At 39.8% G+C, this 18,188-nt stretch overlaps 1 protein-coding gene across 1 annotated transcript in view; it reads right to left on the reverse strand.

Moving 5' to 3' along the window:
* Positions 1–379: 379 nt before the first annotated feature.
* The window catches only part of tyw1 (tRNA-yW synthesizing protein 1 homolog (S. cerevisiae)), a 51,363-nt gene continuing 33,554 nt past the window's right edge, over positions 380–18,188 (reverse strand). Inside the window, exons 15-16 of the mRNA XM_073491633.1 lie at positions 7,120–7,287; positions 380–2,085 (exon numbers count right to left, since the gene is read on the reverse strand). Of these exons, the coding sequence (XP_073347734.1) occupies positions 1,864–2,085; positions 7,120–7,287 (390 nt within the window). The 3' untranslated portion in view covers positions 380–1,863. The remainder of the gene's footprint in view (positions 2,086–7,119; positions 7,288–18,188) is intronic.

An 18,188-nucleotide genomic window follows, 5' to 3' on the forward strand; every position in this document is an offset into this window, starting at 1 on the left:
TATATAATAATTGTGATTGACAAAAAAAAAAGAATTAGCCTCCACCACTAATACTATTAACTTACTGCAGTTTTACATGTCTAAACTACAGCAGTATTATATGAGTGTACTTGAAAAAGGAAAAACCAGAGCTTCTGTTTTGTCTTATCAATCTTGAACTTCACCTCTGCCTTCATCCTTGGCAGAGGGCTCTTCTGTTGGCCTTTAAGTGCAGCCCAGAAAGCTTTTGCCAAAATAATAGTAGTCTTAAAATGTCAACTTACCACGTTGCCAGAAAAAAGAGGTGTCTGCCAGAAATAGAGTATGACACATGTGCATTAATGCACTTACATGCATGAGTGTGTATGTTGCATGTGACATTCACAAAACACAAAGCACAGTATTTCAAATACATTTACTACAGTGATTAATCGCACACCTGCTGTTTCTCCCAACATGGAGTCGCTACAACATTGAAGAAGATACAAAACAAATACAAAAAGGACTTAAACGTTTACATCTGGGTTTACATTCAAATAAAAAACAAATTCAAATCGACATCTGGATTTACTAAAATATCAGTAACGGCTTAAATCTGGCAAGATGGACGCAAGAAGGCGTCCATGAGTTAGACCAATGTGAAGCTACATCACCACCCACATGGCTTCTTTCATACTGCTGCCTTATCCTGGATGGTGGCTGAATGTAAATTAAACAGTATACTTTTGGGTGATGGATGAATATTTTAAATGTGTCGTACATTAGTACAGTAGTTATTTATATTTGTGTCCAGTGGTCTGTCTATTTAAAGCGACTACAAGAAACTTTATTTTTTTGTTGATTCTAGCAGCCCCTGTGGACAAAAGTGGTCAGAGCAGCGCCGCCTCCTGTAATCAGATCTTGATCTGGCTAACGTGTACAGTACATCTGTACTGTACAAATATGAGACTGTATCATCCATCCCTAGTTTGCTCAAATACTGCAAAAGCAGTAACCATCATACCCCAAAAGTTCTGATTTTTTATATCAAGATACTAAAATAAGTCAAATACTGTATGTTGTGATGTTTGTTTGTTAAAATGTTACCTTCCTTTTACTAACATACAGCCAAACTGTCAGAAGGGTAGAAACACCTGTTCAAGACCTGCTATATTGTCTTCCTCCAGGCTCAGAGCTCTGAAACCAAGCAAAGCTGACAATGCTGGGAATGTGCTATAGTGCAACGTTTGGACTAAAAAAAAAAAAAAAAAGCACAAAGAGCAATAAGAAGCTTGACTCTCCCAGTGGAGACACAGCTTTAATGCTTTTCTCTCACTGCTCGAGTCTCTCACCGCCAAGTTAATACAACCACTGTCCTAATGAGTGGGAGGAAGAGCAAAGGTGTCTGGGAAAGATGTGCCGCTCCCACAGACGACACGAGGAGATGATCTGCTCCTTACATTCTGATCATGTCCTGAACTGTACAGCTGCCAAACTAGGAACTGGATTATAAGAAATGAGGCTGGTGATGAAGCCACAGCCAGGTTCAACTTTAAGAGTATAAAGTGCTGCCAGACGGTTCTATAGATCAAACCCAATGACGTTATAATAATGACCCCTTCAAAAATAAAGAGAATTAACAAAGATCTATGTACATATACGAAGCAAAACAAGCACTGAAAGTAAATGAAGGGGAATGTCTAGAAAATTAGGGTAAAGTAACTGATTCTGGCAGGTTTCATCTGATCTGAGAATAAAACGTAGGTCTTTAAATTGACAGGAAATGAAAAGAGGGAGAAGGAGTTTCACATTAGAATTAGTGCAGCTGTGGACAGTAAAAAAGCTGTCCAGCAAAAGGAAACATTGAAACTCAACTACTTCATTATTACTATCTCTCTCTCTCTCTCAGCATCCTGAGATGTCTTTGGTTTTGTTGCGTCGTTGGAAGCGTGTGTCGGCGGGGTCAAAACCCTGCTCATTGGCTCCAAACAGAGCCCAGCTGGGAGTCTTGGCAATGTAATCCAAGGCTGAGAAGCTCTGCTGTGCCCCACTCTCCTCGTGAATCTGGACCAGCTCCTGGAAACGCTCATAGTCGATCCATGTCCACCACTCGCCATCCACCTTGAACTGAAAGAAGGCAGAGAGAAACAAAGTGGTAGATGAGCGAGAAGTGGTAATCCAAGCAGTGTAAAATGATCTATATGTGGAGACCTGCAGGCTTCTGAAAGACATTTAATAAGACTTTCAAAACATTTACAATGAGACCTGGAATTAATTAATTTAACATGAAATAAAGAAGAATCTTTTTTAAAAAAAAATCATTAAACTAATTAGCAAGCTAATAAGCAACTAATTAATGGCTAATATGTGTTCCCGTATTGACCGTGGTGCCTAAAGACTGCACAGATGTGATGGAACAGCCCGACAGTGAGTTTGGAGCTTCTTGCTCACATCTGCCACTTGCTGTTATTTCAGCCTTTCTTTAAATAGTTGGTGGATTCACCAAGTCCACCTCCTCCCTTCTCCTCACATCTTTTCTGTAATCAATCACTGCTTCTTACTTCTCCACCCAAATCGCCATCCATCTTACTAAAGAGAAAAAAGAGGGAAATAAATGAACAGAAGGAGAGTGGGGACCACAAAAGTGTGTGTGTGTGTGTTTATTTGTGAGAGGCACACTAACTACCAGAGAGAGAGAGGAGCTTAAGTGTTTGACGGTGAGGAAAAACCCTCTCACATCATTCTGCTTCTCTAATCCTGTTTGTTTTCCCAGACCAGAGTGTGACCTCTACTGTCCCAGCAGGCACCAGAGCACTCCAGTTGACACAATACCATGTATCCTTTGGTGTCAGTAAAGGTGGGAAAGAATAAGAAGAAACAGAACAAGCAAAATAGGAAGTATTACATAGAACACCACCTGTCCTCTGAAGTTTAATGGCTTTTATGGCAGCAAGTAGCAAAGTTTGATGTTTGAAATGCTCCTTGTTGACTTGAGGTCACCCGTGGGTATTGTTTGGAGTTTTTTGATAAGCTGTAACTGAATGCAAAATGGTGGTAAGTTGTCATTGGGGACGACTGTTGTGCTTTAGTGCTCAGCATTTAGAATTTAAAAGCTCTTTCAGGTTCCTGGCTGCTTTGACCAGACCCCCATGTGTGCACTGGCTTCTTTAAAAGTCTCAGACTTAAACTAAACTGCAATTCACACAACGGGAGGGAAAAAGAGTGCCATTACATCACTGACTGAACAAAAACAGCAACCCAAAACGACACAAAATGTACTCATGAAGAGCCAACATTTATTTGCAAAGTTGAAGACTTTAGTGCTGGAGATGATGGCCCGCTGAGGAAGCAATGGCATTAAGCGTTTGAGCTGTAGCCTTCAGATGCCTTGCGCCTGCCTCAGCCATTAGAGAAAAGCTGCCCGCCGCATTGCTAATGAGGCCTGAGAAAGGAGGGAAAAAATGAAAACAGCGCCTATAGGGAGTTAATGTTTCTGGTAATGAGAAAGGACGATATTTGTTCAGCCGGCATCTCGGCAAACAATTTATGTCTCTAAGCAACAAAGGAAAGCTCTGCTGTCTGGGACGAGAACAAGATGGCCTGTTGTTTTTACTGACAGCGTATTTGCTGAGGATCAGTGAGGATGCTGAGGACAGCTTCTTCACTGAGCACCACAGGAGGTGTCTTCATGTATGAGCTCATGCCAATGAGCTATATCACAAACACACAATCACAGACAATTAATGGAGGACAATCACATCCCATCTCTGTCTTCAAGAAATTAAATTGTATCCTTTTCTATCCCAGTACGGAGATCAACCCTGTAAATTACATTTCTTCTGCACTCAGAGAGCTGTTGTTGTTTGCATATAAAGTGACATTTGTTTGCATCCAACCTAATAATTTCAGACTTCAAACTCCAACTAAAATGAAGCCAATGTCTTTTTCTTATCTATAGGCAGGGACACAGATTTTGTTATGCATATTGTAAAGCAAACATCCACCAAGGTAAAAATGCTGCCTTCCTGCCATGCTGCACAGATGAGCAGTCAAGTGTGAAAAACCTTGTGCCATCTAGTTGTAATTACGAGTCAGGGGACAATGGGAATTTCTGACATTGACAATGTGTCCTAACTTAACATTATTTTCTTTCTCGATTAATTGTTTATCCTATAAAAATGTAAGAAAATGCAAAAGAAAAAAGGTCATTATGATTTCCCAGAACCCAAAGTGATCACTTCAAATTGCTACTTTTTTCCAACCAACAGCCCAAAACCCAAGAGACTCTTTATTTATTATCACAAATGACAAAGAAAAGCAACAATTCCTAACTCCTAACCCTAACCCTAACCCTAAAGGGGATGACTCCTTGGACATTAAACACAACAGGTCTACTGATAGCACTGATTTGTGAGTCAACAGGTCTTTCAGGAAGATTATCTCTGGGAGGTTTGCTGTTTTCATTACATCGTCCTCCGAGGGAAATGGAACTGAGATGGATGAAGGAGGTTGGAGGATAAGAGGAAAAAGAGATGGTGGAGGGGAAGGAGAGACGAAAGAGGGGGAGATGAAAGAGAGAAAACGGCTGGTAGAGAAAGTAGAATGAGGTGTGAGAGAGTCTGAGTTTCGTAACAAGAGAGAAATGCCTATCAATGGGAAGATCCCAGGGGTTGAAAAGGAACTAATGATGATGATGTGTCAGTGCACGGAGGATCTATCAGTAAAAGTGACACACACACACACACACACACACACACACACACACACACACACACACACACACACACACACACACACACACACACACACACACACACACCTCTGATGTCTTTTAAAGGACTACATCAAACAGTGATCTCATCTAACTGGAAGTAGAAGATCTGAGGACTGTGCAGTCAGCACACACACATAAAATGAGACTGATGTGCTTTCCTGCGCTACGTTTTAAACTCTGCTGTTACATAAGTGAACATTCAAACTTGGAGGAGTTCATATTCTCTTTCTGCTGAGACCGTGCTGCAAAAAGACATTCAGGACGCAGAAGACACCTAACAGAAAAAACATCACTCTCCGTCCACAGGAGGAACCTCAAAATGCGTTCAGTTCCCAAACTGCTGGATTATTGACGAGAAAACGAAAAAAATGACAAGTAACTTATTCTACACATGCTGTTAAATTAAAAAAAGAAAGTAGTGGAAGCCACAATAGTCCACATGAACAAACCCTAAACATTATCCACTGTTTTCATTCTGCAGAAAGTGTTTTTATGTTTATGTTGCATTTTTGTCCTGCTCTTGCATCTCTCCCACATTATAACTTATTCCTTATTCATCTTAATTTTTGCTCCAGTCTCATTTTACAATAAAAAACCTTAATACATTATCTTGTATGTGCATGTGCATTCATAAATGGATATAGAGAAACAAATGCACACAGTGGGGAAAAATAATAATTGGAGGTACATTGCGTGTGTGCATGAAAATGAAGCTCCTTTGCTCTGGTTTTTCTTGTGAAAGCCTTTGTGATGCTTAAAAAGCCTCAAAAGATGCCGTGAGTGCAAAACGCTGTTCATTCTTCTCACGGTGGCTCAGCTGGGGCTATTAGTTAACAGGCAGATAGATCCCGCTTCAGAGCATCAAGCACTAATACTGCAATCTGCGTGACTGAAAGCAGGAAGACACGCAGAGAATGTGTGCGTGAGTGTGTATATTAAGAAATACTGACAGTTGTAGACGAGGAGGTGCAAATGAATTACGGTGTCTGAAGCAGGTGCACAAATGGCCTCCGTTATATTTGTGTTGGTGAGATGAAAATAGAGATGAAAGAGGAAAGAGAGGGGGATGAAGAGAGGAAAGTGGAAATCGGTTCAGTGAAATATTGATTTGTATCCTTGCTGGTGGGATGATAAATGTATTTTTTGTTGTCAAATATAGTTCCAGTTTTAGTAATTATATAGTATTTTATAGCAGTAAAATGAAATGTTGATCCAGATTTCATGAAAAACTTCCCTCCACCCCAGCCATAATATGACACCAGCAACTCCATAACGTTTGCGCTGCCAACATCCTGTTTAAACCACCTCTTGATCTTGAATTACTGAAGTAAGACACTACTGTACTATTTTTTCTTGTGACTGTAAAACCACTGATTATTTTTTCTCAAAGTAACTTAAAACATGCAATTCACTGTGGCAGAAAACCTGCAGAATAAAGTACAAACATCCTGAGCCTTCTCTCTCCGTCTCTCTCTCCTGTTATCCCTCTAGGCATTAATGGCCCAGAAAGAGCCTACAGACAGCACAGAGGTAAACAAATCTGTAAGCAGTCCCATGAAAACAGAGCTCCAGTAAATAAAAACAAACGAGGATTAGGAGTTTGGATGCTTAAATAAACTGCGATCACACATCGAGCACAACGTTTATGTTTATGTGTGTTTTGTGTGTGTGTGTGTGTTAAGGAGGTGTGGGTGACTAGCTGGCTGGCTCGAATTTCTACTCTGTCAGGGAGAGCCAAGAAGGCAATTAATCATTCATTAATTATTGATGGACAGTTGCCTTGGCAGAACCCACCGCTGCCTGATACGTTCTGGGGCGGGTGAGCCAGAATAAAACTCTCTGATGGTTACATATTTCGATAGGAAGGCAGACAGGCGACAAAATAAGATAAATAATAAAACAAGACTAAATCAAAACAATGATTTAAAAACTAGGAAACTGCAGAAAGTTGTTCAGCTGTCTGGAAAGCTACTTTGAAAGAAAATGGAGATTAAGGATGTTTATGTTTGTGTCTGAACAGAACTCCTCTACAATCACTACAGATTCACAGAGGATCACCAGGTGCACATTATTCATCATTATGTGTGAAGGGATGCTTAATGCAGAATCCACTGTCTGGGTCCACTGATTATGATGATTACTTAGAAATGCTTATATGCAAAAACAGCAGCAGCCAGTAAGTTGCAACGTATAAACATAAAGCAACACCTAATGAACATGCATGTGTCACCTAATTAGAGTGTTAGAGCTGTGCAGTTTCTGCTTCACCTTGACAAGAAGAGGGTAAATATATATAAAATAAATAACTATATATCAGCTCTTTATCTTATATATCTTTGGATATGGTATGCTATGTTGTGTCTGACCCTCTGACGCGGAGTTCTTACCTTGGTGTGTGCGATGAGCAAACAGTTGGAGTGCTCGTGCTCGCAGGCAATCTCATACTGAGGCAACATGTCAGCCAACTGCTGGACGAAGGCGACCACTTCCTGGTGCCAAGGCACGTTAGCCATGGTGAGACTGCTGGCAGAGCTTTCCCCACAGTACGTCACTCCCTGCAAACACATAAGCACATGATCAGAAGCAAAGCACAGAAAAGAGGCAGGCTTTACAATTTATTAACACATGAAAAAGAGCAAATACAAGAAAAAACTCTCATATTATATATTTGAGCAGGTTGTTTTGTCCATAAATAGATATCAGATAAAGGGCTCAGTTTTCAATGCTAAACCGGTATCACACAGGATCACTGGATACCATCTGATCATGGGCTCTGATTTTAAGGAATAAACTGTTGGAAAGAGCACGAACCAGTTAACCCTAACCCTGAAATCCAGATATCTGACAAATAATGAAATCATTGTTGTTTTTAGTTTTAGTTGGACTATACTTTGTATATTTCAGATGACTATAAGGGGAAGCAGAGCCTAGAAGTGAGACTAACTAATAGGTTGGCGATCTGAATCCCAGACTATCATAAAAAATCTGCCCACTGAGAGAAAATTCTCGTCCTGTAATACCTACTTTCAGCAGCTTCATGAAAATGACACCTAACTGTCAATGACATTCCAGTTAGCGAGCCTCTAGCTAGCAAATGTCTATGATGCATTGTGTCACTAGTGTATTAAATTGAGGTGTTTATAATTCTCACACACACACACACACACACACACACACACACACACACACACACACACACACACACACACACACACACACACACACACACACACACACACACACACACACACACACACACACACACACACACACACACACACACACACACACACACACACACACACAGTTGTAGCACCTGGCAGCACTAACTCTAGATTGTTTCAAGGTGCCAGAGCATCAGAAAATTTATTCAAGCTTCTTGGATGCGTCTGCCTGCCTGATCAGTGGCTGAGTACCAACAGTACTTAGGAAAAACTAAGCACTATGCAGAGGCAAAACACAAGTATGGCTATTTACAGGTTCATACCAACATATTACAAACAAACTAGCAAATCAAAAAAGTGACTTGCCATCTGGCCTCATAGCTACTTGGCACCATGAAGTTGAAACAACGTTTAGAACCAGTGACTGTATCCTCTTTGGTGGTCACTAAAAAGTTTCCACAGAAATAGTTAAGCATGGATGTTAGTTGGACTGCCATAAATAATTATGGAAAGCTAGACACAAGCTATAAAACGTAGCATCTTGTACAGCAACAGGGCGGGAACAAAAGGTTGACAGATCGGCAGATAAAAATGCAAGACTATGATGATCAAAAAATCAGATCAGGTCAACAAAAGCTTTCATGTCACCAAAATAATTAAAGTAAAGACAAAAAACTACCTGTACTTTACAAGAATACACATTTTGGTAGGCTGGAGTTTATGACTGACAAAAAGGCTTCATACATGGTAACAGCTACTAAAACTTGTGAGCTCACATATAATTTCCTGTTCAGCAGGTGAGAGAAATGAGGTAGGAGGTGTAAAACCATCTGGCCTTGGCTACAAAAAAATCAATCAAAACAGCAGGCTGGATGCTGAGTGTTTTCTGATCAATACTGGTGAAGTTGAGCTGTGGTTACAAGTGATGAGGAGGGAGAGGCGCTGAGAGACAACAACAGCTCCCAGTGGCAGAGACAAACTATTGACAAGTTGGGCTGAGAGCAGAGAGGTGTGAGGGAGCAGTGAAGGGAGGGCATCTTTGATGCCAATTTAGTAAGAACTGAGGGAATCTGCAGCAAGCTGCCAACCAGTACCCTCAACACAGGACCTGCATCAGCAATCAGATTAATCATAACTCAAAGGTAGGGATGCACAATATACTGTACGAGAAGAAAAAGAAAAACAATGAATCTGCAATTACTTTTACAAGTATAAAGATTGCAATATGATTGATGATTAGTGGGAATGATCATTTTTGCATCACAATTTTCATTTTCACTGAAAGATCTATGAAAATCACAGTGGTGTGGAATTTGTTGGGATCTGTACCAAAGAAACATGTTTTCTTACATCTGGAGAACAAAATGTGTAGGCCGAGGTATCTCTATAGCACTACAGTAGTTCATTATAATGCTGTTTTGTGACACATTCTATGTTTCAGTTCAGCGGCAAGCTGCCACCATGGACCAAGTCAATTAAACCCAGACTGACGTTTTCTTTTTAATATATTGCTCTCATTTGTAGAGCTCTTGAATTGCACGTTGACATATTGTAGAGGAAGCAGATACAACTGATTTAGAGTCCGAGAGGCTGATTCAATGTTGTTGCTTCTGCAGAGTCTCCTCAAACTGGAAGAAGAGAGAAAGCGAGCAGAGAAGCACAAAGGGAGAGGCGATCAGGGGAGTAATTAAGAGTATTTAAGGGAATAATTAGTCAAATGTGAGCTGAGGACACACTTTTTTTTTATAAAAGTGAAAAATAAAACAAAAATAAAGTGGTTCTAACGTATCCATAACAGCAGTAGCCCTTTCACCATTTTATTCTGAACCAGTTCAGTGATTAGAGAGATGGTTATGTTTAGGTAACAGTGAGAGGAATGACATGTACCCCAACAAACACAGCAGCACGATCATCTCTGAAACATTTTACCAGAAATGGTGTCTGTGTGCGACTTTGTGTGTAAAGCTTTCAGCTTTTTGAAATATGTACAGCTTAAGTGAATTATATAGGCTTTCTTAAGATACCTACATATTATGGTGTGTGCTTACAGAGCAGGCAGCCAGTTATACACAAGTTGTAATGGTTTGTTTGAGATTCTTAGTGACACTATGTTACCACATCCCACTGGTGCAAACATGCTGAATTGAAATCATAGTTGTTTTACTCACTTCACATTTTCTTACCGGGTTTCAGTCTTTAGACACACAAATGTCTGTGCACACACAAACACACACACCACCTGTGTATAAATGTGCTGCAAAAGAGCCAAGAGAGCAGCTGTGCTCCCATAATCCTCTGATCTGTTGGCCAGGAACAACGTCTGATCCCCACCCAGGTATCTCATGGAGGAAAACCAAGGGTAACTGTCTGTGTGTGTTTATGTGTATGTCTGCATGTTCGAGGAAAATAATGTTTGTGAGCATGTTTCAAGTTAAATCAGGCATCTAGGCATTCTCCCTTCTGTCGTTCTGGCAACGGTTGGATCTCCAAAAACAGCAGCAAACAGGAAGCTCTGTACTGTAAATATAAAGATAGCTGCATAGGCCCACTGTTCGAGGCAGCCTTTCATTATCGACCCCTGCTGTACAGCTGTACAGCTCACATACTGAGTCATATTCCTGTGGTAACTAGCCACTCTCAAAAACGTCATTCTCAAACTGTGGAAAGTAATCGGCAGATTAATTGATAATTAGAACAGATTGACTAAAATAGATAAAAATGCTCATCACAATCTCCCAGAGCCCTAGGTGACGTCTCAAACGGCTTGTTTGTCGAACCTACAGTCCAAACGCCAGAGTCTCCATTTACTGTCATCAATCACAACGAAAGGAAGCAAATCTTTACATTTAAGAAGTATGAACCAGCAAATGTTTCACATTTTTTCTTGTAAATTGACGAATCGTTGAAGATCTTGTTTAAAAAGAATCTTCAGATAAAACCAATCAAACCATTGAAAAGATCTTACCCGAGTATATCAGCTCCAGTATCCACAATTATTTTAATAACTTTGCATTTATATTCTGGTTGTTGTGCGTCTACTGCACAGAGAAAATAATTGGACAGATCTGTGAAAGTTGGTGAGACCTGCTGAGAAGACTCACTGATCAGATTTCAGCGGGATACATTTTTAAACATTTAATGCGCAGAGTGAAGTGGTGCTAAATTATGAAAATCTCAGTTGGTTAAAACTGTTTCACTTTGTTTAGTGAGAGGCGATGAGTTGCTGTGAGCTTCTGACCTCTCACCGAGCAATACTCTGACTTTTGCTAATAATATATACAGTATACATCTGAACTCTAGGAAGTCAAAAATTCTAACCACTGAAAAAAATTACATGTTTCATGAAGATGAAAAACCAGATGTTTCACCATTTCACCGAGCCAGACATCAAAAGTGCAACAATCTGTTGGCTGAGGCCAATTCCCTAAATCTCAAAAGCAGAATTTATACCCATGAAAGAAATGATTTGTCTGAGGAGACAGAAAACTCAAACTCTGTAGCAGACCACACAAGAAATATTCTTACAACTGATCTCTTTCTCCCATCGGACCAGTTATTTCAAGAGTGCCATTCACATCTATTCCAGCCTGTCCACTAAGCAGTCACAGGGGATCTCTGTCTCTGCTTGTGAACTGTGGCCAACCACATATGTCTTGTACGGCTGCTTGTGAATTCACCGCACAAACAGAACTAAGACAAACAGAAAGTGAACCGTATCTTTAGAGGTTGAATTTGGAGAGAGAGTAAGGATGCTGCTGGGGGTAAGGCAGGGCAGGGGCGCTGGACAGAATTGATGAGGGACCTTGGTGTTATCAGCCTTGCCTGGAGGCCCGCTGAATAAAGATCAACTATCCAGGACTCAGTATAAATCACCAGGAATGGGCCAGGCAGGAGGAGGGAGCAATAGGAGGAGATGGGAAAAGATCTTTGAGATATACAGAGGGAATGAATGAGCTGTATCATCAAGGAAGTTATGTGCGAGTGTGCAAGAGACGGAGGGAAAGAGTAAGAGCTCTTCACCTGTTCACTAATAATCTGTCTTTCGCCTTCTATGCAAATCATAAATGCTGATCCTCGAGGCCCCCCTCACGGTGCCCAACATACAGCAGTGTGTGTTTGAATACATTTATCTCTGTACATTCACACCCTTGCCCAGTCCCTCCTCTCTCTCTTTCAGTAATCCATTTCCTTCCTGGGCGAGTGAGGAACCAGTGGCAGGTAAGTGGTATCGATGCAACAGTGAGATGATAAATCACACAGTTGGACAGTGGATGGTAAATTGCGTAGGCACAATGTGTTGCACCATATAAGATGATGGACTAATAATTAATGGGTCAATAACAAAGATCTTGCTGCTGGCGACGGTGGACACACACATCCATGCAATACATCATTTTCACAGATCCACACTTCATCTTGATCAAATGCATACACAACACTCGTATGTCTCCTTCGCTATAAAGATCGGTGACAAATTAAAGGATAAAGCCAAACAAAGGAAGGGAAAAATATAATGATAATACATTCTTTAACTTTGTTTACATCTGTTGATCTCAGCTAAATTACCAGGAGGGAGATCTTTTCTATTCAACAAACGGAGCAGTAACTCAATACGTAGGTACATTGACTGCTGGCCTCAGACTTTTGGACCCCACTGTACATAAGAAGCCATATCCTGGCATGGTTTGGGTCCTTTATCCTGTACATAGAAACGTCTCTGACCATGGCCATCACCAATATTTATTTTTAATCCTTGCCTTCTGGTCATGGACGTAAAGCTTTCTTTCCTCTTCAGCTAAATTAAAACACAGCAGAAGGATTTTTATCTACACCAATAAGGAAAGATCACATATCCTCCATTTAAGCATTCCTGCATTAGCTCCCAGGGGATTTTCAAATTGTTTTTAAAATCTTACTAATTACTTTAGTTACTAATTAGTTTACTTTCCGTTTGTCCCACTTCTACTGAAATTGCAGAGCTTTTATGTCCCTACTCTCTTAACTTCAGTAAAATCTCTCACAAAACTCTTTTTCCCCTAGAGTCTCTGGAAGCAGACTAAAGAATAAAAGTATCCGTGAGTTTGCAGTTCCAGACCCAAATACCTACAACGACAGAAGCTTTAATTTCTATCAGCTGAGATTCATTTTTATTACTGCAGCTTCCCTAATAGCTGCGAGTATTGATTAACATGTCTGCCCATGGTTTATCATTCTTCTTGGTCTTTAAGGCCCTATGGTTCTTATACTGAAAATATATACCCTTTCTAATGTTTGGAATCACCCGTTATACTGATGTTTTTCTTCTTTCTTTCATAATGGCTATTTTTACATAGACAAAAACTGCAGAAATAGGACACCAAATGTATTATTTCAAGTTTAACTACTATTGGCCCCAAACAGAAAAAGAAAAGAAGTTAAATTAAATGATTAAAAATTCAATTTAGCCAATATCCCCACAGCGTTGTTTTCCCCCCAAATGTGCTTCGGTTATGAGTTTGTTTTCCAGTCCCTCAAACAAAAGAGAACCTAGATTATTATTATAGATTGGGCTCTAAACATTTTAGGAACCTTTGCATAAACAACACACCTGGTGATTTCATCTTAAATATAGAGTACTCCTCGCAGCCATCTAAGTGTACAGAATCAAGAATTTGTAGCAGGCAATTCCAAACTTTTGAAGGGGGTAGTGTAAATTTAAAATAGACCTGTTGGTAACACCCCCGTCTCCCATCAGTCAGCAGCGAGGGCTTATTTGAGAGCTGGTGATATGAAAGTGCACCTCACTCCATCATACTGTCACCAGTTCATCCTGGGACACACTAATTACTGGGCTCATGATGCTGAAGTCGATAGCTTGCCCAAAGCTTAGCAGCAAGAGGGGTTCATCAGTTCGTTGGGAGGAAGATACAGTAAACTACTCGGAGGCAGGAGGAAGGAGAAGTGGAAAGCAAAGAGATAAGAGAGACACAGGGGAGATAATTTAGGGAGGAAAGACAACAAGGAGATAAGAAAGAAAGGGGTTCACTCTGACAGCGACCCTTTACCTGTGCCAGTGAGACTGGGTAAATAATTGATTGTCTGGGTTAGAGGAAGATTCTTCTGAGATTTTCACAGTCCTGAAGGTCAGACTTTGACAGCATTAAACACTTAATATATAAAGACAGGGACATTAGTCATTCTCAGCTGTGGATTAGGGTATTGGACAAATGCCAGGGCAAAGGTGGGTATAAAGTGATAAAATTAAATACGCCGTCACAACCTCTACCAACTGATCATGTGTTTGTGAGTAAGTAGCACCGAAATTAATGTTAAAATGTAATAATCTCCAAATTATTTCTCAATTTAGCCTATAAATAATGAAAGAAGGTAAAAGCTGCTGTAAGTATTATACAGCTCTATATTCCGACAGTTATCACTGCTATGGAGTGTTTGGTCGCTTACAGCAGCTTTAAGTCACTTCACAATAAGCAATAATTATTTTCATTATAGATTAAACTGATGATTAGTGTAAAAAGAAAAAAAAAACGTGTCCAACCAACAGTCCAAAACCCACAGACTTTTCATTTACTGTCATAAATTATACAAAAGAGCAGCAAATCCTCATATTTAAGATGCTAGAAACTGCAAGTGTTTGACATTCTTGCTTTTTTAAAAAAGACTGAAACTATTCAGGATTATCAAAAAAGTTTGCAATTAATTTTCTTTTGACTGACTAATGGATTAATTGACCAGTCATTGCAGCTATACTTCACAATGATATAAAACAAGGCAGCAGCAAGTATTTGCATTGGTGAACCAATTCATTTTTGGCACTGATAAATGACTTGCAATTAGTTGATTATTATATTGTTGAATCCACTGATCGACCATGAAGGTGTTTAGAGTGTTTTTTTGTGTGTATGCTTCTTGTTATCCATCTTCATTCCCTCCACAGCATAAGAAAAATGCCAAGAATTGATTTGTTTTGATTTTGTTCTTTGCTCCTCTCTCCTCTGTGCAATGAAAGGAAGCAGTGCATGAACAAAGGGGAAAATGTGAGTGCAGCTTAATTATATTAACATCTTAGATCCTGTGTAAAGCTACATTTGATGGGTAGCCACATTACCTGTCCAATCCAATGCTCCCTGCTGTCTTGTTAGTGTTGTGCTCTCTCTGATGTGGTGAAATGCCATGTAGCAGTGGATCAATGCACACTCCTACAAAAAAATCTTTAATAGAAAAGCCAGCCACGTCTCAGGGGGGCAACTTAAGATTCAGTGTGTGTTTCTCACCCATTAACATTATAAACCTCATCATAAAGCCAGTTGTTGATTACTCAAGTAGCGATAAAACACAGCATGTAAGTAGACGAGATTAGCTTAATGTAGAAGAAAGAGAGAGAGGAGATAGAGACGGGGAACATTTAATTGTCACACAGCTGGTCGAATTCATTTTTGCGCAGATGGCACAAAAATGCTTTGACATTTACAGCACATGACAAGTTTGAGTACAAGAGAGGATCTGAACACAATGAGGAGAACCGATAGAGACAGAGGAAAAAATAGAGGAAAGTTAAGAGAGATGAGTTGAGCATGGGTGTGTCATGACACAACAGTGAAGAGACATAAGAGACAGGGATGAGGCCAGAAATTACAGAATAAAAGGACAAAGTAATTAATATGCTAAGAGAGTTACTAAGAGGAAATAAGCTCTTCGGAGAGAGTGAACTGAATACTGAATTTCTGAACCTACACTATAATTTCTATGGTTTGGTATGGTATGCAGACTCATAACTCACGGAGCCTGGCTGCATCCTAACAGCACTGGACACATAGACATAGGTAGAGGGTAAATCAGACAGCATGTCAGACTGGCAAAATCAAGTGTGTTTTATGACAGCAAAGTCTTTCTCTGTAATTCATTTGTTGTTACTCCATAGTGCTCTCAACAGGCCTGATATTAATACAATCAAACGCACAGTGTGTCTGCCGCTACAGGGGACTCTCAGTCAAAACAAAACAAAAGATGTAGAGTGGGATCATGGGAGTTGTTGTACTCATTGTTAAAAAAAAACAAAAAGACACCATTGCTGATGAAAATCTATCTACCTGACTCGGGGAGAAATGTTTATGGATGTGCTAATGTTTCAAAGTTTTATTTACGTTATGTTTAGTCACTTCTTCCGGTAAGTTATCGCAACAGGCGACCAAACAAAATGCAAGGTGTTAATAGTCAGGTTATTTCAGATACACAACAGTTAAAACTTTGTTCTAAACAAATTCATTTTATTTTGTTCTGAATAAAAAAATAAAGAAAACCCTGATCTGATGATTTTCTTATTTCTATCAGTGTGAACTGTGAGCTCAAATGGACATCACTCGCTTGAGATGAGTGTGTTTACTTTCATTGGTCTGCCTCTTTTTTTACAGTGATGCAGTAATGGCTAACTGACTGTCTGCAGATTGTGCTTAAGTGTTAACACCTAAATCAATAGGCTGCTCAAGCAACAACACTATTATTTCAGCAGTCCTGTATGCACATTTTCACCAAGTTAAAGTTGGCTCATAACTAATTCTGGTGCAAATGTGTGTGTGTGTGTGTGGTGTACACTTATTTCTGCATCATCAGCACCATTCTCCAGCACCAGAGGGAAAATAATACAGAGAGGGAGAGGAAAAACAGGTTGTGTCCGCTGCTTAAGAAAGAAGAAAAATGTTTCCTAGTTAAATATATATATATATCCAGTACATTTTAATGAACAGTGCTCCTCTTCTTTTTTTTAAATCTTTACTGCATTTGTAAAACTATGAACAGACCTGCCCCAGCTGCGCCTTAAATACATTTTCTAAAGCTACAGGATACCTGTAAAGGATGTACCATGTCATTTATCACAAATACAGCAGTCAAATAAAAGCAGGGTTTAAGTACCATAATTGAACAGTGACAGTCAATTAACTTTTCGCCACACGTTCCTGCAAATATTTCACAATAAAAGGCTTCTTAACAAATGAGGGAGTTCTGTCCACTAAAACACTAGAGAGCCTTTAATTTTAAAACAGATGCAGTAAGTGTTTGGTTCATGTTAATTGTACAATGCAGAAACTAAAATGTATCAGTGCAAATGAAAGCAGATCATAAAGCAAGAAGGCTTTGGGCTAAAATATGACCAAACATACTCATCAAACAGAGGGAATTATAAATAAAAAGCCTGATTTAATAAAAGCTTGATTCAAATGAAAGCCTTGAATACTTTTGTTTTTTTTATTAATACTTAGAGCGACATTTTACAATTGAAAATTAAACTTGTCAGAGCTCTCTCATGGAGAAACTATCCAGTGGCAACTCTGTTTCCAAGCTATCTCCAATATATCTGGCATTTCTCTACTGCCATTTTCTGTATCACAATATGATCAGAAAAAAAAGTGGAGAATCATGCATATGCTCCCAAACATGGCACAGGGGAATGATTTGAGAATGTAAAGGATTATGTGCTTTGGCCTTCACAATCACCTGATCTCAAACTGAACAACAGAAAATGTGTGATGCCTTCTCCACCACAATTACTGAAACACTAAATGGTGTATTTTCCTCCATCTTGATGTTGTTTTTTCCTTTAATTCGTCACTAATCAGTATGTGAGATAAGCTAATGCTGGCTGATACTATAGGCCACACATTTGGACTCTACTGCTCTCCCTCATCATTCACTGTTTAGGTGTCCTTGAATAAGGAGATTTACTCTTGAATTCTCCTTTCTGCTGCTGGCCAACAGATAAGTGCGTTTGTACTGGGCAGTTCCCAGGTGAGGTTCTGTGAGCATTTACACAGAACCTACACACTTGCACAGAATGAGACCATTCAGCTAAGTAAACCTCTCCTTGAAAAACGAAGGTTAAAGAAAGTAATAGCTGTGAGCAGTGGGATCCCAGTGGAGACTGGTCAGTGATGGAACTGCATTAGCAGGTAGTACACGAATGAGATGTGCTCTGGATTCTGAATGAGAGGATGTGTGGAGGTATTCCCTTGTGGGTGACTCCATGTTGCAGGAGGTGCTTCATGAATGCCAACTTTGCCTGTGGGAAGCCTTTTCTCTTCTTTTGCCTTTATAGCAGTACGTTCAGGATGAGGGAGGGATGTAATGGGACACGCAAGGGGACGGATGAGGTGCGTCCCGGCATGTGTATTCATGTGTGCATGTGTGGGGAGGTGGAATGAGGCCTGACAAATGAGCAGATCACTTGTTCATACCAATTAACTTGCACCCCTGCAGTGAAATTAAAATAGAATACAACTGACTCAACTTTATTTGATTTC

This window comes from Pagrus major, chromosome 2 (assembly GCF_040436345.1).
Source record: "Pagrus major chromosome 2, Pma_NU_1.0".
In the NCBI taxonomy this organism is placed as follows: Eukaryota; Metazoa; Chordata; class Actinopteri; order Spariformes; family Sparidae; genus Pagrus; species Pagrus major.